Here is a 22,675-nt window from a genome sequence, read left to right as displayed (position 1 = left end):
GTCAATCCTTGTCCTGCATAAAGCTCTGTTTCAATCCCATTTTATAGATGAGGTAACTCAGGCAGAGAGAGACAAGGAGGAACCTTTTCATTTGGGATCAGGGGTACTACCTTGATGCCTCCATATTTAGAGTTTCAGTTCGCTAATTGCCCTTTTTCGTACTTGGCTATGGGACCCCAGATACATGATGAGGCCCTACCTTCGTATATGACCAGCTGAGCCTCAATCCAGCCCCAAAGACTTCAGGGACAAGAGCCTGGCAAAGGAATTGATTGTAGTTTTATTGATTTGGACAGTGCTGTGTGCTCTCTCTCATCCCGGGCACTGGATGCAAAAAGCAAGTAGGTGGGCAGAGGTGCAGCTGACAAGTGGCCTACAAGAACTGTATATTCTACATATGACCTTGGTCATTCATTCATTCCTTCAGTAGTATTTATTTATTGAGTGCTTTCTGTGTGCAGAACATTGTACTCAGCGCTTGGGAAAGTACAGTATATCAGTAAGCGAACAATTCCCTGCCCATATCGAGCTTACAGTCTAGAGAGAAGTTACTCGCAACTTCTGTGCCTCAGTTTTCTCATCTGTAAAATGGGGATAAAATTGGCTGCTCAACCACCCCTCAGACTGGAAGCCCTGTGGGGGAAATGAATTGTATCTTATCTACCACAGTACTTGTCACTTAGACACTTAAATACCACGATTGTTCTTACATACAAAATACGTTTATGATCAGAACTATCGTGGCACAGGGCCAGTGCTGTGCGGTAGCGTCGTAAGCCAGCAGGTGGCCACTGCCAAGGAAGCCACTGCAGTCTTTGCTGCCCGTGTTAGTTTTTTCAGGATTCCTGCTGAGCTTTCCGCCATATGTGATGCCCTATGTGGTTCTTCAGTCAGTAACCTTCATCACTAAAAGGATAAATAGTCCGGACGTGGTCATTGACACATACATGTGATTATGGACTTGCTTTCACCTTCCTTTCCTCTGTTAGAATAACAGCTTAGGTGGTGGTCCTCCTAAAAATACGAGATGACATTCATAGAACATGTCATGTTTTTATCCTTTCCTTAAAGGAGAATCAGTTGGAGGACTGTGGCCTAGCGGCAAGAGCATGGCCCTAAAAGTCAGGGAACTCTTTACTTTGCAATCCATCTTTACTCAGATTGTGAGCCCCACGTGTCTGATCCGGTGGTGTTTTTATCTATTCTGGTGCTTAGCACACACAGTAAGTACTTATCCCAAACTCATTGAACTTCATAATTCTGATATTGGAATTTCACTCACTGTCTTCTCAGCCTCTGTTTTTCTCAGCACATTCCTGGAATACAGACGAAGTTAAGGATTCAACTGGGAAGTTTCTTACTACTACTACTACTAATAGTAACAGTAACCATTATTGTTATTACTGTGGTATTTGTTAGGTGCTTACTATGTTAAACGTCGTACTAAGTGCTGGGGTAGGTACAAGATGATCAGATCCCACATGGGGCTCACAGTCTAGGTAGGAGAGGGAACAGGTATTGAATCTCCATTTTGCAGATAAGGGAACTGAGGCACAGAGAAGTTAAGTGATTTGCCCAAGTTCTCACAGCAGGTAAGTGGCAGAGCTGAGATTAGAACCTAGGTTCTTGTGACTCCCAGGCCTGAGCTCTGTCCACTTATCCAACACCCTTCCTAGATTCTCTGCTCTAGTTTGATCGGTGCTTCCCAAAGTGGCACTAAATGGAGGCTGTCATTGCAGACACGGAACAGATCAGGGAGACCTTGCGGAGAGGACTCGAGATTAACAGCAAGCCTGTCCTACCTCCAATCAGCACCCAGCGGCAGAACGGCTTGAACCACGACCGGGCACCGTAAGTTTCCTTCTCTTGGAGATTTGGGGCTGGTGGTGCCGTACTTCTCTCCCTGTTTTTCCATCTCCTCCTTCCTTCCCCACCACCAACCACCCCACGTAGATGAGGATCTGGTCTACTTTCCAAGAGTTTTAGCTCTGATGCCACGTGGGTTGTCTCACCCCAGGCTCTGCCATCCGACTCACACGCAGGACCACCAAGGACAGAAACAGTTCATGGTCTTCAGTGAATCATGGGTGTCTGGGACTTCTGGGGGAAGAAATTTGTCAGTTGTAGGAAAAAAAAGCCCCTAGAGAGTACGTGAGGTGTTAGGATAAACATGTGAAAATATTTACATGGGCTCTCTTCACTGACATGAGGCCAGGTTCGGGGGGGAAGTCAAATTTGGGGCCTTCCAGCCTTGACTGCAGCCATTGTACTGAGCGTTTCTCCTTTCCTTATCATAGCCACAGCTGTGGTGGCCTTTCCTTCCTGGAGCCTGTTCTCCCGCCGATATCCGCCGCCCCACAGCTTTCCCGCCTGACCCACCGATAAACTGCTCTGCTGCTGTCTGTACCACTTTTGGGAGCTGGAGCATTTGTTCCTGCCTCGTCCAGGCTCTTGGGGGTGGGGCGGGGGGAGCGGGAAATCCTCTTCCAGTCTATGCTGCCTTCTGTGTAGTCAGCCATTTCCCGTATGTATATGGTCTGGGCCCCCAATCCACCCCTGCCCTGAGCAGCGGGGCGTTCTGCCCATAGGCCACTCTGGTAGTTATCACCGAGTTATATCACTTAGTTTCTTCTACCCAGCTCAGGCAGCCAGGGCAAAAACAGGCATTTTCCTTTGGGGTTCTCGCCTGCCATCTGAAAATCAGTGATGGGGAGCCTGGCCTCTCGCCGTCACTTGCTATCCTTTGCTCCTTTCAGGGTCCGGCAAAACAGAAAGCAGGAGGAGGGGCCCTGTCAAGAGTGGAGATGGCCGTGCTTTGCAGCCAAGAAGTTGAATAAATAGTAACTCCCAGGAAGGGACAAAAGGTGGGGTGATATCGGAGACAGAGAAGGACCAGTTTAGGGCAGCTGCAGCCCAGTGGCCAGAAACACGGCTTGCAAACTGATTCTTCTATCGCTCTGAGTTTTAAGGAGCCTTTCAGCTCTGGCTGAAGGAGGAGTTGCCATGTGAGGACTTCCTGAAAAGATTAGGGTGCTGTACCTAGGAGAGATGCAGGCTGAAATGGGTCATAAATGTATTGTACCAAATGATGAAAGGGGTGGCAGGGGGGAAACAGGTTTGTGATCACCAAATTCCACAACACCAGGATGAGGGGTGGGGGTTGGAGGGGAGACCTAATGAAGTTTGAAAATGGTAGGTTCAAAAGAAAAGGAAACACTTTTTCACCCAGCAGGTGGCAAGCATATGGACTTCACCACAGGAAGTGGTAGGAAGTTGAGCAGGCTGAAAATATCAAGGAAGGTTTGGATAAGTTTCATGGATGAGAGATCCATAATGAAGGGAACGTTAGTGGCGGAGTGGGGTAGGGGAGTTAAGACTGAAAGAAGGCTTAAGAGGGGAAAGGCTTGAAAAGTAACAAAATCATGAAGGGTGTGAAGGGACGAACCAACACTGTTGTTGACCAAATCCCACACCACCAGAGTGAGGGGGCATCCATTGAAGCTTGGAACTGGTAGCTTCAAAACAAACAAGAGGAAACACTTCTTCACACAGTGGGTGGTAAACATATGGAATTCATTACCACAGGAAGTTGTGCAGACTGAAAATATCAGTAGGTTCAAGGGGCGGGGGTTAGAAAAGAGGTCCGTAATGGAGTTACTTAAGAGGAAAAACAAGGATCGAAGAGAGAAACGTGAGGGGTGTTAGATGGGACGTCTCTAACCAAGATTTTAGGTGTTCGAGAAGGCACCAGTGCCCACAGTTTCTGTGCACATCTTTTGTTGCCACCCCGGGGACAGAATCCTGACCCAAAAGTGCTGTTGCTAATGTTTCGTTCGAGACCTGAGCCCCATGGCTAAAACTTTCATGAAGGTTTATCTGCCTCAGGCATTGGGTCATTTTTCCAAGGCTCAGGCTGTTAATAGTTTTTTTAGGGGTGTTCCTGGAATCTCCCCCGTGTTATGCTCACAACCATGCCCCCTGTTACCCTTTCTCTTCTCCCTCCTGCCCACAGGATTACTGCTGTCCTTAGACCGCTTCCAAGATCTTTTCATTCATTCTCTCTCTCCCTCCTTCACTTACAGGCTTTGAATCCTATTTCACGGTGTCTGAAAACTTAGCTCCATAAGGTGAAAGCCCTGCTCTCAGGCAGACCGTAGGGGTCACTGCAGACTGGAGTGCAGGGATTCTGCTCTGGATTTCTTTAAGGCGGGCATTGAAACGGACTTGCTGAGTCGATCTAGGGGTGTAGAGGAGGTCATGACTGTTCTTAACACGTGATAATCTGCGCTGTCTGAGTCTCAGATTCACACTGCCAGGGAGTCCGGGGGATTACGCACCAAAATCTCCCCCAGTGCTGACGTTTGCAACCTGCAGAGAACCACAGTGCTTTGGATTAGTTCTCCCTGTTGCTGGGTGTTCCCAGTACAAATCCAGCAGAGGCCGATTTGTCGGAAAGAGCTGGAAAATGATTTCTTCCATTCTCCACCTCCCTGGTCCTGTTAGCCCACGGAACAGTGAGCCCGGGAAATGAGAATACCTGGGAGAGACCGGGATCTTAATATGCCCAGTGCTCACTTGAGGCCCGGACCTTATTCTGAAAAAAAAAAAGCAGTTACGATGGGAGAAATCCATCCCAAAGTACACTGGCTTCCGAGAGGTCCGGTGCTTCTCTGCGAAGGAGAGTAAAATTAAATCGTGCATTTTGGCTTTTCATTAAGTCAGAATTCCACTGTTGTGAGGCAGGGACCTGTATCCTAGAGGCCTCTGTGGATTGGAGGCTCCTGGGTCTGGGCCAAGCCAAACCCCAGAACTCAAGTGTCCAAAGGTGACCCAGGACCAGAAGAGAGGCTGGGGTCACATTTCCAAGGGGCCCTGTCACAGCCGGGCAGAAACCCTGACCAATACAGTGGTCTCAGCAGCCAGGGCAAATCCAGCACTCAGCAGTGCCCCAGCTGCTGTGCAGTAAGTCCCTCGGGCCGAGGAGGAACCCTCCAGAGAGCCCGCCCAGGCCCGAAACAGCGGTTAATATATTCCTCCCAAGCTGTCTCCCTCCTGGTAGTTTGGAAAGGGGCAGCCAGGGCTCGAAGAGAACAGCAAATTGGGAGCTCCCGGGAGAAGCCGGGCCTGGAGTTCTCAGCCTGGAGAGTAGGGACGGTTCCCCCGCCTCCCTCACCTGAGCACCATGGGGGTTCATGGGTGGTTCTAAGAGCAGTTTCAACTCTGACTTGGAACTTGCCTCAGGTTGTTTTTTTTGAAATAAGCAAATTGTAGCTAGTCCTGAAGTGGACTTTGGCCGGCATATACTATGCCACGGTATGTGAAGTCCTAAATCTGAAGCTGCCGTTTCCTCTCTTCCTGTTTGTCTTACTTCCTGCTTTCCGAGATCCCAGAGTTCCCTGTTTCCTTCCCGGGTCCCCCCTCCAATGTTAGGAGAAGTGCCTCTTCAGACTTCTAGGCCAGTGTTTCCAGCTTATGTGAGAAAACCCTCAAGTAGTACCCTGGACCCTCCCTGCAGCCTGCCTGCCTGCTTGCTGGAATGAGGGTCTGAAGAATGCAAAGCAGAAATGTGTAGAGGAGCGCAGTCAAAAACTCAAGTCTTCAATCCTTCCATTTCTCAGGTGTGATGAGAAAGCCAAAGCGTAAACGTGCTCCTTATTTGAGGTCATTTGATGTTATTTCTCGATCAGAGGCAGACTCCTTGGGCCCTCTAGCCTTCCCCCCACCCAACCTCCATTCCCTAATCCTCCTCAATAATCAGGTGCATTGCAGTTGGAAGTTTGAGATTCTCAAAAGAGAAAAGCCAGAAGCAGTGTGAGCTGGAAGTTTGAGTCAGAATTCCGGGATCCAGTCTTAACCCTGCCAATGACTCACTGGGCAAGTCCCTTTAGTTCCCTGCTCCTCTTCTTCCCCACCAAATGACTGGGTCTGATGCTCTAGGCTGGCCTTACTGTGAGTACACGTGTGTGGTAGAGATGGGGGTGGAAAGGGAAAAGCCAAGGATTTCTGGTGACGATAAAGTACTTGGGGCTTCTCAGCTGTCAGATTGAAATTACTAAAATCTTCTCTCGGGTGTGGTAAATAAAGCTTTGGGGAGCTGTGTTTTAAATCCCTGTGGCACTCTGCCTGAGATACAGGATTTATCACCATGCCTCACACCTTTTACAAAGGTAAAACATTGCCCCCACTGAGTAGAGGCGAGGCCGAGAGAAAGAACTGGTTCATCAGCAGGCCCAGAAGGGGTATAGATGAGGGGGAGAGTGGGAGTGAGAGGTCGGTGGCGCGAGATAAGATTGAGGCACAGTAAATAGGTCGGCATGAGAGGAATGAAGAGTCCGAGCTGGGGTGTCATGGGAGAAGAGAGTGAATAAGCTAAAGGGAGATTGCTGAGTGAGTGCTGTAAAGCCAACAGTCGGGGAGTTTCTGCTTGAGGCCTAGGGTGATGGGCAGCCATCAGAAGAGTTTTGAGGAATGTAGACTCTTGAGCTGGACGACATTTTAGAACAGTGATTCAGGCAACTGAGTGAAATGCGGACTGAGTAGGGGAGAGATTAGAGTCAGGGAGGTCAGCGAGGAGGCTAATGCAGTAGTCAAGCCAGGATATTACAAATGGTGGCCATTTGAAAGGAGAGGAAGGACGAATTATAGAAAAGCTATGAAGGAAGAACCAACAGGATTCAGCAAGATGAGAGACTGAGAGGGGCGGAATGGTTGTCCTTCATGTTTGAAGACATTGACAGTGAAATTTATCTATGAGTGCAAGTGTGACTGAAATGTGCAGTCGCAACCCTCACACCCAAACTGCCCCTTATATTGTCCCATGTGGTATTTGCAGCTCCGGGTACCATTTTCACTTTTGCCTCCTCATTTCAGGATCCAGACAAAGATTCTGCTCAAAAGCAGCTGCTCCTTTCCTGATTGCAGGGCCCGGTGTTGGTCTCCGTGGGGCTCTTGACTCCCAGTTACTGGTTGAGGGTCAGCATTGTCTGAGACTTGGTTTTCCTGAGTCCTGAAAACTCTTCCTCTCTCCCCCTTTGCTTTTGATTGCCCAACATCAGCTCCCCTTTCAAGCAGCTGTTTGGGCATCCTGTTGACATATCCATTCTCCTCTCCATGTCCCACCCAGTGCAGCCGTGAGGAGGGGAACATGGTTTTGTTGCTGGGAGATTGACGTCATTCTAGCACTTCGCTGTCACGATTCCCAAAGCCCTTTGATGTGGAGTGTAGCTCAAAACCGATGCTGATAGAAATGGGTGCGGCATCTGTGGGGATTCTAGGCCTCCCAGCTGACGGGAGAAGGCTGGGCAGTGCTACAGCTTTGTAAACCTTTACTTCTGGTCTGGAGGCTCAAACTGTGTTGTCACCACACCGCTTAACCATCTCCCAAAATAGGTGGTGCCTATCTTCAGGCAGCTAAAGGTAGGAGGGTCTGGAAGTTTGCAGCTGGCATGGCTCAAAGAAAGACAGTGCTCATGATGCCCACAGTCTTTTATATGGGGTTGATCAGAGTGGTCACCAACTCTTGGTGTCTAAGTTTCAGTACATTTGACTTCTCAGTCAAAATACTGTCACCGTATTTGCGTTTAACAATCTAGTTTATTTCTGTTGAAATTTTTCATGCTTAGTGTCACCCAACACTTCAAGAGTGAGTCACTCATCCCTGAGAGAGCAAAGGAAGGCTTGAAGGTGAGATCTAAAGAGGGGAAGTGACTCAGTGCCTCGGAAAGACAAAAGGAAAGAGTTGCAGGCTTCTTCCATGGAGAAAAAACTGATCCCCTTGGTTTCCCTGTCTGAATTGGAAGGGCAAGAGACCTGATGTGGGGGAATGGAGATATTTTGACCTGGTCCAGGAGACCACTACAGCCTATCCTGCGCACTCCACTCTGCTAGTGCCAGCTTACTCAATGTGCCCTGATCTCATCCACCTCGCCGCTGACCCCTTTCCCACACCTTTGACCCCTTTCCCACACCTTCCTCCTAGTCTGGAACTCCCTCCCACTCCATATACACCAGACCACCGTTCACTCCATCTTCAAAGCATTTACTAAGGTCACATCTCCAAGAGGCCTTCCCCGATTAAGCCCTCTTTTTCCCGGCTTGCTTTCCCTTCTGCATCATCTGTGCACTTCAGTCTGTGACCTCTGGACATTAGATATTCACTCCACCCCCAACCCCTCAGCACGTAAGTACATATCGTTAAATTATACATTATAAATTAGTCATATTAATGTCTGACTTACCCTCTGGACTGTAAGCTTGTTACGGTCAGGGATCGTATATGCTAATTTTGTTGTATTTTACTCTCCCAAGCAATTAGTACAGTTCTCTCATCTTGTACTAGTGTTTCTGGCGCCCTCAGCAAAGGTTTCTGAGGCACTTGAGTGTCTTGCCGGATGATGATGATGATGGTGTTTGTTAAGCGCTTACTATGTGTCGAGTACTGTTCTAGTTGCTGGGGTAGACATAAACTAAGGTTGAACACAGTCCCTGTCCCACATGGAGCTCACAGTCTTAATCCCCATTTTACAGAGAGGTAACTGAGGTACAGAGAAATGAAGTGACTTGCCCAGGGTCACATAGTAGACAAGTAGCTGACCCGAGATTAGAACCCAGGTCCTTATGACTTACTCTGTGGGGCATGATCCCAGGAGGAGCTGTGTTGCTGAGTGGAAAAAGCAGAGGCCTGGGAATCAGAAGACCTGGATTCTAATCCCAGCTCCACCACCTGCCTGCCATATGACCTTTGGCAAGTCGCTTAACTTCTTTGGGCCTCAGGTTTCTTATCTGTCAATTCAATTCCCACCTACTTGGTCTGTGAGGCCCGTATGGGAAAGGGTCCGTATCTGGCTTGATGCATGGTGTAGCATAATGGATAGAACACGGGCCTGGGAGTCACAAGGAAATGGGTTCCTAATTTTGGCTTTGCCACTTGTCTGCTCTGTGGCCTTGGGCAAATCACTTCACTTCTCTCTGCCTCAGTTACCTCATTTGTAAAATGGGGATCTAGACTTTGAGCCTCACATGGGACAGGGACTGTGTCCAACCTGATTTGCTTGTATCCATCCTAACGCTTAGCGTGGTTCCTGACGCATAGTAAGCGTTTAATAAATACTACAATTATTATTATGGTAAGTGCTTCACATGTACTGCAGTTATGATTATTTGATTTCTGGGTCCGGAGGGAAAGGTGCAGATGCATTCATGTTCAGTGCGTCCTGCATGCATGTTGTGTCTACACGTGAAGTATCTACCTCATTTGGGAGACTGTGCCATGATATCACAGTTGTCATGCCTCATGAGGAAACCAGGCCAGCCCATTCCCAAGCCTGACCTGTTCAGTAGCCCAGCCAGCTCTGGTCTGCGGGCTTGGTTGGAATCATCTGGACTGTGCTGTGTGGTCATGGTTTTCTGGGGTGCAGATGAGTATCTTCTGGAAGAAGCGCCCCCTCAGAGTTCAGGCTTTCCACTGGCATCTCCTCTTTGCCGTAGCAACTTGAGGGGGGCTGTGAGAGGTGAAAAGGGAAGCAAGTCAACAGGATAATTAGACCATGCCGGTGAGCTGCTTTTTATTCTTTGTTGAAGATGGAGCTGACAACCATGCAAAATGCTGCAAACTTGTATGTGCTGCAGATTTAATACCTTGTCCAACCCACACAAATAATTCATGCTTCTGCATCAGTGTCCAGAAAAACCAAATCAGCAGAAGACAGAGTTGCCGCCCGCGAGAGGAGTAGAAGCACACAGGAAATACCCAGTCAGAAGGATTGCAGATTGAGCACTTTGTGAACTCTGGGGTGGTTTTTTTTATTATTATTATTTTTAAGAGAAAAGATTAAAACGCATTTTCAAGTGATTGAAGGTTGGTAGGAGGTGTAAATATAGGCCCATGTCACATTCATTCTTCAGATGATTAAGCTGTTTTTCATTTCTTTAAAGCTGTTTGTATTTCGGTTTGATGTCCTCCTCCTGGGTGAGTGTGTTGCTGCAGTTTCTAAGGTGACTTTCGCTGACTTGAAGCAGTTTTGCTTCCAGCTTGAACCTTGCCAGCTACAGCCTGGATGTTTTGGTTCCTCCTGGTCACCCCTTTCCCTTTTTGCCTTTTAATCTTTGCTTTGGTTCACCTGTCTTAGCAAACCCGGGGGGGCTAAGATTTCGAGAAGTTCTTGGCCCAAGAACACTCTGGGATCCAGCCTGTGGTGCTCCTCTTCTATGTGACATCTCCTGAAGCATTGCACTGTGGGGATCTTTGTGCTCTCTTCTGAAACTGAGAGCATCTCTAATCTCTCCTGTTCACTTTAAGGAGTCCGAAGGCCCCTTTCTGAGGACCGTGCGGTTTGTCTTATCAATTGATCTGTGGTATTTATCAAGCACTATGCAGAGCACTGTACAAGGGTTTAGGAGAGTGTACTCCAATGGAGTAGGTAGACACAGTCCCTGCCCTCAAGTCTCCCGGTGTCTCTAAGAGACACTCTTATGGTGTCTTGAATTCTCATGGTCATTTATGCTTTGGCTGTTTTATAGGTCTGGTCAGCAGGTTGGGGGAGAGAAGGCTAGATAGTTCCGGTTTTTAAAACGGCTCTTTCTTAGGGAATGAGCCAGGTGGTGGTGTCATTCCCAGAAAAAGCTGGGAAAAAGTCAAGCTGCTTCTTGGGCTGCAACTCCTGGTAAACATTATTCTTCTAGGATGTGGTTCTGGGGCATTCTGCTACCGTTCTCCTCCTAGTTTTGTGTCTTTGAGTCCTGTGCCCCTCCCCTGGCACCATGTCTGGAGGCCCCAGACACTTCCTGCCTGGTACGGCATGCTACTTGCTCCATTTAAATGTAGGGACCTGGCGTCTGGCCTCCCCAAGTCGACGGGTCCCAGAATCATGTGTGGCTCAAACAGGCCGGATGGTAAATGAATCGAACGTCTCTTCCAGTATTTTGATGGACACTTGGGTAATTGTTCGGAGGCGCACAGTCCAAAACTAGGAATCCGGCCTTTTGTTGGTGTCAATGGGAAACCCACAGACTCGGCTGAAATGCTTTTGAAAGGTTGTCAGTCGAAGCAGCTGAATCTGAAAGAGCAAATGTTAGTTTGCAAACACACCCGGTGACCCAGTTTGGGGGTGGGGGGTGGAGAGGGACTGTGACATTAGCATCTCACTCCTGGCATCTGCCCACTGAGAGTGAGAGAGAGAGAGACACACACACACACACACAGCACAAGCACCTCATGCTGAGCTCCATGGGAATGATGGAAACTGGGGAGTTTGATGGGGGTCGGGAGGGAGTCTCATTGTCCTTTTAGATTGAACTCGGCAGCAAAAGTTCTCCAGATTGGCTGGCGGCTTCCAACAGCGGGGAGCAAAGGGGGTGGGAGGCAGGGTCCTGCCATTGCTCCCCTCCGAGAGCCCCATTTTCTCTTCCTCCACCAACCATTTCCTTCCCAGGGTGGAGATTTTTGGATTGCCGCTGGGCCAGACCTGATTTCACGGCAGCCCAGGGAGCGAATGGAAGCCCATTGGAGCTTGGTCCCACGGTGTGCTGCTGCCCAACTCGGCTCTAGGGAGTGTGCCCTTAGACCCCAGCAGCAGGACTCCAGAAAGCTCTTGCCCGATCAAGATGGGACGACCCACGACCGGCCTCCGGGTCTTAGGTTGTTGTGAAATCCAAATGGGCAGTTCTCTCTTCTCCTTTGTTCCCGTTGCCCGATTGAACACCGGTCCTCCCGGGACCCTGCATTTGAGCCTAGTGGGGATGGGGTCCATGGCCAGGCAGACACCTCGTGCCCACGCACACGCCCACACGGGCACACCGTAGTGGGAATGAAATCTGGGGGTGCTAACCCGGGCTAAATCCACGTGTTTGTCTCTTAGGAGTCGCAAGGACAGTTTAGAGAGCGAGAGCTCGGCAGCTATCATTCCTCACGAGCTAATCCGCACAAGGCAGCTGGAGAGCGTGCATCTGAAATTCAACCAGGAGTCTGGGGCACTGATCCCGCTCTGTCTAAGGTGAGAGAAAGCCAGAGGGGAGGGAGCCCATTTCAGCTCTGCCCTTCTCCGGTCCGCGGCGCGGCTGCGGTGCCCCCTCTGGCCCTCCAGGGGGCGGGGCTCACTCGGCTGCAGTGAGCAATGCAGTCCCGAGTCCTCAACCTACAGTCCAACCTTGGCACGCCCGGTCGCCTCTGTGAGGGTGCCCCTCGCCCACCCGGCCGGTCCCGCCTTGAACTGGGGAGGCGAGAGCCCGAGGAACCCTGGGCGAGGGAGCCCCCGGTCGCCAGGACCTGGAAACCGCGTTCCGGGAATCCTGAGCCCAGCTTAATGCGGTCGCCAGGCTGGGCCTGCCGCTTCTTGGAAAAGAGAACGCCTCTGAGAGCGTGGGGCCGGGGGTGGGGGGGCGGGCTGAGAGGCTGAGGGGAGAAGACTTGGAAGGAAACTTTCTCCTCTTCATTCCCCGCCAAACCAAGCCCCCGGGAGCAGTGACTGAACTCCGTAGCCGGGCCGTTGGGGCGAAGGATGGAGCGGAGCTGTTGGCCTCCGGCCCGGTTCCTCGGCGGTGCTCCACACCCTCCCCGCCGGCAGCCATCTAACGGGGAGTTTTAGGAGAGAGGCCGGAGACTCACGAGTCCTAGTTCGCCGCCATCCGGGCGGGCCCAGTTTGGATGTACTAAACACTTCGGGCTGGAGAATTGTCTGTCGGCCCTGCCTTGCCCGGGGTGGTTCCCTGGCCGTATATGTATAAAATCTTCCGAGAGAGAGACTCTTAGCCCTTGGGGAAGGAGTTCTGGGAAGCCTTGAAGAGACTTCCTTTCTTGAAGACTTTCATCTCCAAAAGGCCGTTTTCAAAATCTAGAGTTGGTCGCCCCAGGGGCCGCCAGTTCAACGGACTCCGTAGAGGGAGGTCCGGCTGTGGTCTTTCCTGCCTCCGACTGCCCTGCCAGGAATACCGATCCTTTGGCTCGACCTCCACCCCCAGGCCCACTGACCCCCGGTGGGACCGAGTCAGATGCAGTTGAGGTCTGGTCCCTGAAGTTCGTGACAGGGAAGTCAGGGAGAATAACTCCCAGGCCCCAGTGACGTTGATATGGAAGAAGAGGATCGCATTTTCTGAGCTCGCCCCTCCCGGAATTAGAGTGACACAGTGGATGCCGGGCAGCCAGGCGTGGGGATGGGAGGGGCCTGCAGAAGGGTTGGGTATAATCTGAAGTTCCCTGCAGCAACTCGAGACCTTGGGCACCCTTTGGGCATTTGGAAACCCAAGCTCTAGGGACTACCACGGCAGGCCGGTTCCCCTGGAGAAAGCCTTCTCTGCAAAGGTTTTCTTGGCCAATTGATCGGGAAGATGAAGAGCCTCTGAACATCTTGAGCTGAAACCCAGATTCGAGCTTTTCCTCTAGGCATTACTGTTTGACCTTGGTTGTGTTAGGCACGGGTTGGGCCCCAGGAGCCAGGTGAAGGGTAGCTCACAGTGCTTCATTTCCCTGTTATTTCAGTTGCTTCCCTTTCCCTACTAGACCTTCCCGTTGTAGGTTTGCGGTGGCCGGCTGGGGCTGTCCAATCAATCAATCAGTTGTATTTATCGAACGCTTACTCTGCAAAACACTGTAGTAAGTGCTTGGGAGAGTTCAAGACAACAGAACTAGCAGACACGTTTACGAGCTTACAGGCCAGCATAACTCTCTATTGAACCATTCATTATAAAAGCCCAGAATGCTCCCAACTCAGTACTGACAAGTTGATTCAAAATGGGAGTTTGTTATTCCGGTCCAAATGTAGCAGAAAAGTCAGTGAACTGGCAGTACCTGAAAGGGCCAGTGAGAGACTAGTATTGAGTTAGGGGGTACGTACTATGTTGTGGGGCTCTTAAGAGCTAATCCTGGCTCTCGCCAACTTTGAGTGAACTTGGGAAAATCACTCTGCGTATAACGTAGGGGCCATCTTCCATACCCTCCTACTGCCAAATAATAAGGGTCACTTTTATAGAATGCTTTCAGCCTCTCAGATCACCCCTAGGATATACAAGGGATTGTCTGGGGCCCCTCATGGCGGAAAAAATACTCCTACCGTGGCTTCTGCAGGCGGAGGGGCCACAGGAAGCTTTTTCCACCTTTTCTGGCTGGCAGATAGTCATCACGGCTTTGGAGGAGCAGGAGCGCGTATCTCAGCCCCTTGGAAGGACTCCCGTAGGCACAGGCCAGGGTCTTCCTGTCTGCGTCCCCAGGTTCGGCTCTGACCTTCCTGTTGACTCACCCTGTGCTTTTTCTCTGCAGGGGCAGATTGTTACACGGACGGCACTTTACCTATAAAAGTATTACGGGGGACACAGCCATCACGTTTGTTTCCACCGGAGTGGAAGGCGCTTTTGCCACAGAGGAGTATCCCTACGCAGCGCACGGACCCTGGTTACAAGTGAGAAGCCTTGCTTACTTCCTACCCTGACCCCTTTCTGCATTCCCAGGTTCCTCTCTCCTCTGCCAACCTCTGTCATCCCTAGTGGACAGTGCCGATGTGTGTTCTGATGAGGTGCCTCGCAGGTGGTTTATTTTTGGCGGGGTGGGGCGGGGAATGACGTTTTTAATGCTATTTGTTAAGTGCTTACTATGTACCCAGCACTGTACCAAGTGCTGGGGCAGATACATCTAATCAGGTTGGACAGTCCATTTGAAGAATCTATCAACCAATCGTATTTGAGCACTTACGGTGCGCAGTGCACTCTACTGAGCACTTGGGAGAGTTCAGTACAACAGAGTTGGTAAACATGTTCCCCTCCCACAATGACCTTGCAGTCTAGAGGATGAGTTTACAGTCTTAGAGCCCCCAGTCTTAATCCCCCTTTTTTTACAGATGAGGTAACTGAGTCACAGAGAAGTTAAGGGTCTTGCAACTACCTGTTGTCCCCACTGTAATGGCCAGCCTACCTGCCACTTTGTTCCGGTGCCTCAGTCACCACAGGCCCTGCACCAGGGACCGTTTTGGGGCCTCTCCTGTGAAAGGCCAGAAGGGAGTCATCTGGGAAAGGGAAACTTTCCGCCGCCGCCTGACTCGCTGAAGGAAGTGAGGCCCTGGGTGGGAAGGGAAGCAGGGGATGTCTGGGAGGCGTCATGTGTTCAGGCAGAAGTCACACTCTGCCAGATGCTTAGGAACAAAACCAAATTAGAGCCTAAAGTGGGAGCAGCGTGGGCTGGAGCCAGTTTCTGGGACGCCCAGTTCCGTGGGCCACCCAGACCTCCCAGCTCCACCCCGGGCCCCCCGCTTTCTGCAGCGAGAGGGTCGACCCTGCACATCAACCCCTCAGCGTTGCTCGGGGGGAGGGCCGCTCCACCTGAGTGATTTGCCACAATGCGGGCAGGGGCAGAGCTGCCCAGAGGGGTTGCAGCGCCGCTAGCCGGCTGGCAGGAGGAGGAGAGCGAATGAGCAGACCTGTTCAGAAAGCGGCCTGAATGTCCATGAACTGAGGTCGGCCCCTCCCGGGGCACAGAGCTGGTTCAGGGGGTGCACCCCGGATGGAGCCCCATCTCTCGAGGGAAAAGGACCCGCCCAAAACTCAGAGAGGTGGGCGGCGAGAGCGGAGCAGAACCACAGGGTATTGGGTTAATATCGCGGCATTTGAAGCTTAAACAACCCCAACAGGAAAGGGAAAGAGGCCAGGGGAGCGTGGTTTGGAGGTAGACAGAACTCTAAATGAAAGGTTGGGTTGGCCGGTGCCGTGGAGGAGACGGTATTCCTTGGAAAATAAACTAGATGTATTTCTGCTTGCAGCAGAATTTCTTTGCCCCTCTGTCCTCACCAAAAACAAAACAAAAACCACCCTCTGTGAAAAAAAAAAGTCAAAAGCACACACAAACTAACCCATAATATAAATCAAACCTAGTGCTTTAGGCTTATTGTGCTCCATAAATTATCTTGACTTTTCCCCACTGTTGTTATTACATTGTTTCATAACAAAATTACTTTGAGCCATAAAGTTATAAATACATTTTTAAAGTCCCACTTGGTCGCGCAAGATTTCTGGGCGGTGCCGGTAGTGGCTGCAACCAACCTGGTAAAATGTACCATTTTAAACTCGCCCCACACCCACACTGAGCCCCCATGCCCGTTCTCGTCTGTCCCTCGCCTCTCCCAAGGGCCACCCGCCCCACCAGCACGGAGGGAGCCCTCGGTGGAGAATGTGTGGCAGGCCAGCCTCTCCCCTGTGGGAGAAAGGGGCACGTGGGAAACGGGAGGGTATGGGAGCATGTGTGACCGTGCCACTTCCTCGGTTGTGCTGAGTGGGGATGATTCACTTTCCCTCCCCCACCCTCGGCATGAGCCCCATAGATGGTGCAGCCAGACGGGTCTCAGCACACACATCCTGAGGACGATGACATGCGGAAGGGTTCAGAAGGTGGCATAGTGGGGTTGGGAGATGCTGGATTCAGGAGCTGCGGGACCTGGTGGAAATAGCCTGGACCTGGGAGTCAGAGGACCTGGGTTCAAGTCCCAGCTCTGCCACTTGTCTGCTGCGTGACCTCGGACAAATCAGTTTGGTTCTCTGGGCCTCCATTCCCTCATTGTCGTCAAATTGGGGGTTTAATACCTGTTCTCCTTCTTACTTAGACTGTGAGCCCCTTGTGGGATCTGATTATCTTGTATCTATCCCAGTACTTACTGTAGTAAGCACTTAACACCACTATTATTATTATTACTACTACACTTCTCTGGGCTTCATTTTACTCAGGATTCACTTCTTGTTTTCCCTCCTTTTTAGACTGTGCACCCCATGTGGGACAGGGATTACATTTGACCAGATTATTCTTGGATCTTCCCTGGCACTTAATATAGTGCTTGGCATATAGTAGGCTCTTAACAATTATTTTTATTCGTTGATTAGAAAGCAGGAGCATGTGGTGCTTGGCTTTGTAATAATAATGATGATGGCATCTGTTGAGCTCGGACTTTGTGTCAAGCAGTGTTCTAAGTACTGGGGTAGATACAAGCTAATCAAGTTGAACACAGTCTCTGTCCCACATGGGGCTCGCAGTCTTAATCCCCATTTTATAGATGAGGTAACTGAAGCACAGAGACGTAAAGCGACTTGCCCAAGGTGTCACAGCAGACAAGTGAAGGAGCCAGGATTAGAACCCAGATCCTTCTGGCTTCCAGGCCCCTGCTCTATCCAGTAGGCCATGCTGCTCCCTTGATTCTGGCCCCCATTACCCTGAAGTTAATTTACCCCCATTGCTGCCTTGTTCCCGTTTCATGTTCCCACCTTCCCCCACAACCTCTTAAATCGCAAAGCCCCACTCTGGAAGAACACTAAAAACCACCTTCTCACAGTCAACTGACTGCTGCCCTGATGGTGGGTGATGGAGGGCCCAATCCAGGGAGACCAACCTGGGAGACCCAGGCCTTCAGTGGGCGGGTGAGGGCTTTGTCTCAGACTCTGGGCCTCTGGGACCCCTGTGTGCACAGGGGTGGTGCTGGAAAAGAAGGGAGCAGAAATTATTTTTGGTTGTTGAGCCAGCAAGCACCAGCTAACAGTCGGTACTCTGCCAGTCCATTGCACTCCCCTGCCTGAACCGCAAGCAGCGTGGTGAGGAAGAGTGGGAAGGAGCCTGCTGGCCTTGTACTCCAGTTAAATGGCTCGCTGCCTGGGGCTGTTCTGTCAGAGGGGTTTGTGCATTTGAATTCACTAGTGTGGTCCACAGGAGCCCCAGGGGATGAGCGCCAGCTGCTCCTCTCACTCAGCCGGCTCAGCTTGGTTGCTCGCTCAGACTTGGATTGGGTGGTCACTTCCTGAGCTGCCCTGGAAAACACAGGGCCACCTCTGGGCCTCAGCTCCCCAGCCTGGCCAGGAAAATGGAACTTCACCACACATTTGGGTGTTCCGGAACCCCCTGAGCCAGTCAATCAATCAGTCAGTTGGTGGAGAAGCAGCATTGCCTAGTGGATAGAGTTTGGGCTTGGGTTCTAATCCTGATCCACCACTTGTCTGCTGGATGATCTTGGGCAAGTCACTTCTCTGTGCCTCAGTTACCTCATCTGTAAAATGGGGATTAAGGCTGTGAGCCCCAAGTGGGACAAGGACTGTGTCCAACCTGATTAGCTTGTATCTACCCCAATGCTAAGTACAGTGCCTGGCACATAGTAAGCGCTTTAAAAATACCATTAAAAATGTAAAAAATACCATTAAAAATGTTAAAAATACCATTAAAGCACTAGGAGTACAATACAGTAGAGCAGTTAGACACGTTCCCTGCCCATAAGGAGCTTACGGTCAAACGGGGAGACAGACATTAACACTAAAATAAATTGCAGATCTATAGAGAACCCTAACCATATGCTACGGGGGTGGGGTGAAAATCAGAGTGCAAAAGGGTTATAGACCCAGGTGTACAGGCACCACAGAAGGAAGGGTCAATTTGGCAGGGAGGGAGTGACACAGAAGGAGAGCAAATAGACCCAATTCATTAGCTCGGGCTTTGAGAGGCGCACCAGGACCCTCCTCCAGAGCTCCCAGTTTTGGACTGGCAGTGCCAGGGGAGTCAGCCTGGGACTGAGGCTCTCCTGCCCCCACTCTCACCACCTGGCAGGCCAGGGCTCATTCACGCTGGGTAACCACACCAGTCTCTGCACCTTGTCCTATTGAGGGGTCTGGAGACCCCGGAGCCCTCAGGCTAAAGAAGGGCCAGAGCGAACACAAACTCAGGCCTGCCAGCAGTCAGCCACTACTCTGTCTTTCCTGTTCGGTGTATGGCCAGGAAGGGCTGAGGATGGAGGTGGGGTCCCCAGTAGGCTTGGAAGCTCTTTTTCCCTCCTGCCTTTAGCACCCTGTTGCTAGCTTGACTTTGAGGCTCTATTGGGGAAGGACTGCTCTGGGGAGCCCAGTTTACCCCCAGCGAAGCGTAGGCAGGGATGGCCAAAAGGGCAGAGGGGCCTGCAGCCCCCACCAGGGAATGTCGGAGGCCTGGGAACAAAGAAAACTGAGAAGAAGCTCTGGAGCCAGAGACTCCCTCCCTCTCCCAGCTGCCGTCCCCCTCCCACCGCCCACCACCCCACCCCGGCCTCCCACAGTCAAGTGCCTCCTTGGCCTGGGCCCCGGCCGGCCGGGACGTCTGCACCTGTGCCCCACCCTTCCCCAGCCTCTGCATTCCAGACTCGCCCAGGCCCCCAGGCATGGGCTCCAGAGTCCCTGTTCTGGCTGAGCGAGAGAGCAGGACTTCCGCACCGGTGAATGCGGCCTAGACCTAGACCAGCTCAGGCAGGGCAAGCCTGAGCCGAGGGAGGGAAGCAGCCCCTAATTTTCATCTGGTCTCTTGGGATCGGGCAAGCTCTGTCCCAGCCTGGAGTTCTCTTAGGTGACTGCAATTGTCGGGGACAGGCACTTCCATGATTTTCAGATCGATTTCTCAGTCCCAGGAACCCGAAGCTGGGACGACGGCTGTCCGTTGGCCATCATCTCCATTCCTCTGCCTCTGGCCTATTATCGTTCTGAACGAGCATCTATTTCGTTTTCCAAGATCTCCAGGGAAAGAGTCCACAGCTCTCTAATCCCGGTTTAGCCGCCAGCCCCCTTTTGCCAACAGGGTTGTTCTTGGGCCATGCCTTTTCCAGCAGAGCACGAAAGTTTTTGGACTTACCGGGGGTTTCTCTCCCATTTGCCTGTCTGACTCGATTTGAGGAGGCAGTTTAGCATTCCTAGAAATTTGAGGGACTCAAGCCTTCCCTCATGTCCACTCTGATCACTTCTATTGATTTTCTGCTGGGCTTTGTTTAGAGGAATCCAGTGCTAACAGGAGCAGAAAGTAGCTCACCTGTGATGGGCAGGGGTATTTTCCCTACTGGAGTGGGAAACTGGAAGTGAGAGAAGCTGATGGGGCCAAGTGTTGGGACTTGTGTCTCTGACTTTGACTTCTCTGTGGCAGAAGGCTCCTCAGTACTGGGAACAGTGTTGGGCTTCCAGAGGCCCTTGCTCCCTCCTCCCTCCCCTCTTCTCCCAAGGTCCTTGCTGACCTTATTCCTAGAGCTCTCTGGGCAGGATATTCCCAGGCCCATCATGTCATCCCATCCAGGGGCACAGGGTGAAAAGGACAAGGTTTGTTGGGGGGCTGGAGAGGCTGGGCATAGTCTTCTCCTTCCCCACCTTCTGGGAAAAGCCAACTATTATCTGATTCATTTTATTGTAGAAAAGGCACTATTTTGCCACAATATAAAGTCATAGTGTACCTGCACCTGGGTTATTGCTTGCAATTCAGGTTGCCACATCTCTCAATAAGTATCAACGGAATTTATTGAACGCCTTCTAGGTGCAAAGTATCTGGTCATCAAAGAGAGCAGTTATCACCCTCCAAGCATCCTGTGGCCACTGCCAGAGCGAAACACTGGGCTGGATGGACCCTTGACCTGACCCAGAACTGAACTATTTCTTGTTCTTTACTCCTCTGGCCCTGGGCTACTCAAAACATAATGATTCTTGAAGAATAGCACGTGTCTCCGTGATCTGGGGGCAGCTCCTAGGCTTGGTATGAGGTTGATCTCATGGGAAAAGCAGGTTCTGGGAGTTGAGGACCTCGGCTCTAGTCCTGGCTCTTCCCTGGCCAGCTGTGTGACGTCGGGCAAGCCACTTAACCTCTCTGGGCCTCATTTCCTCATCTGTAAAATGGGGATAATAACATCTGCCTCTTCCCAACCTCACAGGGGTGTTGTAAGGATAAAGGTGATGAAAGGAGATAATTGATGTGAAAGCCCTTGGGAAAAATAGAAGCAGGGAAGCACCATGGCCTAATATATAGAACAAGGGCCTGGGAGTCAGAAGGACCTGAGTTCTAATCCAGCTCTGCCACTTATATTAACTTGGGCAAGTCGCTTCACTTCTCAGTGCCTCAGTTGCCTCATCGATAAAATGGGAATTAAAACTGTGAACCCCATGGGGACTGAGACTCTCCAACCTGATTAGCTTGTATCTACCCTGGCACTTAGAGTGCTTGACACATAGTAAACGCTTAACAAATACCATCATCTTCAAAAATAGAAGCAGTCTGCAAAAACGAGGGGTTCTTAATATTGTGGGGCCAGGGGATGCAGAATGTACCTGCCTTGTGTACTCCTCCAGCTTTGGTGGGCTCCTCGGGCCTGTGAACTTGCTCTCTGAGGTGGCTCAGGCCAGAAGACATGAATTTCCCCGGGTTGGGGCTCGGCAGTGAGCCCCTAGAGCAGACACGATGCTGCTGTTGTTGATGGGGATAGAGCAGGTGGTCACTCGTGCTCGGAAGAGAGCGGGGGAGGGCACGGACGATCGTTCCGAAGACGTGTTGGGAGTCGCCTTGCTTCGGGTGTTCAGCCAAGCCAGGTGGAGCGCCAGAAATCCAACAACCCTCCCCTTCCTTCCCTCCCCTCCCTGCCCGCCCGCCCTGGGTGCTATGGGCATTCAACCTGCTTCCGATCCTGTCCCCCCCATTTCCTAATGAGCAGTCGTTTTCCTTTAATGCCATCCTCCTTCCCCTTTTCTTCCTCCTCCTCCTCCTCTTCTCCCCCTTTTTCTTCCTCCTTTTCCCCTTTCCCTCATCTTCCCTCTTCCCTCTCCCCTCTTCCCTACTTCCTTCTCTACCTCCTTCTTACCCTCCCCCTCCTTCCCCGCTTCATCTTTCTTAAATTTATAGCAAGAAAAGAAGACCTTTCATAGGTTTTAACTTCTCCACCCTACTCAGGCACAAGGAGGCCTTTCAGAAGAAAGCTCCCAAGGGTCTGCCCTTCCCCTGCACCCCCACCCCCTACCCCATGATCTTTATCAATGGCCTTAAAGCTTGTAGAACCGCAAGATTGAGGTGGAAATAGCATTTCCAAGGCACTTGGTCACTCCTCTGAATAGACTTCCAACCAGGGAAGAGATGGCGCTGTGGGTGGTCTTGGTGTCAGGGAACCAGTTCCAAGGCAAGATGCCCCCCACAAGACAGTTTGGCCAAGCTGATCGGAGGACGACCCTGGACAGACTCTGAGCAGAGTGCTCTCTGCCCACCCATAAACGTCACTCTCCTTTCCTGATCATCAACTGCCGGTCACGGGCTTAGAGCGCCCGGTGGTTTGGAAAGGACAGAAGTCAGTGCTGGCTTCCGGGCCAGGAGCGAGGAGTGCTGCCTAGGGCTCAGATCTGGGAGGCAGAGGCTTGGACTGAGTTCCTTGCTCTTCCCCTCCTGACTCACAGGTTGCCTCTGCCAAATGCCTTTTTATGTGAGTGGGGAAAAGTGGGGAGAAGGCTCCGAGAGCCCGGGACCCATTCTCTGGGAAATTTCTTGGTGCTGCAGCCGGGGAACTGTTAGAACCCATCCTTGGGCCCCCCAGAAGGACTTGACTCTGCCTGAATAGTCTTCCCCCTTGAGTGGAAGGCTGAAACAATTCTCCTGAGGGAGGAAGACTTGGAATGAATTCCCCCAGCCAGCTGAGGCCTCTGCAATGGTTTCCCCAACATGTATCGTCGTCGTGCGGAGTGAATGGCCCGAACCCCGCCCTCCCGCCCCTTCCTGGGGCAAGTCACTGCCCGATTTGAGTATCGGGAGGGGTGCGGCAAGCAATGTTCTACCCCCCCACTGAGGGAAAAAAGTCATTCGGTCTGCGTAGCTCCCCTACCCAGACCTTCCACTCTTCCCTAATCTCTGGGGCCAAGCACCTTCTCATGCCCAGCCAAGGAAAGTCAAGACAGCACATTTCCTTCCTTAAAGAAG

General features: G+C 51.3%; 1 protein-coding gene across 2 annotated transcripts in view; it reads left to right on the top strand.

The window, feature by feature from the left end:
- Positions 1 to 22,675, top strand: part of SUFU (SUFU negative regulator of hedgehog signaling) — a 99,585-nt gene that overhangs the window by 64,550 nt on the left and 12,360 nt on the right. For both annotated transcript variants that reach the window (XM_029080761.2, XM_029080760.2), the window contains exons 8-10: positions 1,740 to 1,851; positions 11,856 to 11,990; positions 14,249 to 14,387. In XM_029080761.2, coding sequence (XP_028936594.1) covers positions 1,740 to 1,851; positions 11,856 to 11,990; positions 14,249 to 14,387 — 386 coding nt within the window. The remainder of the gene's footprint in view (positions 1 to 1,739; positions 1,852 to 11,855; positions 11,991 to 14,248; positions 14,388 to 22,675) is intronic.

Source organism: Ornithorhynchus anatinus, chromosome 16 (assembly GCF_004115215.2).
Source record: "Ornithorhynchus anatinus isolate Pmale09 chromosome 16, mOrnAna1.pri.v4, whole genome shotgun sequence".
Taxonomy (NCBI): Eukaryota; Metazoa; Chordata; class Mammalia; order Monotremata; family Ornithorhynchidae; genus Ornithorhynchus; species Ornithorhynchus anatinus.
Note: the sequence above shows the minus strand (reverse complement) of the source record. Positions and strands in the feature narration are given on the sequence as shown.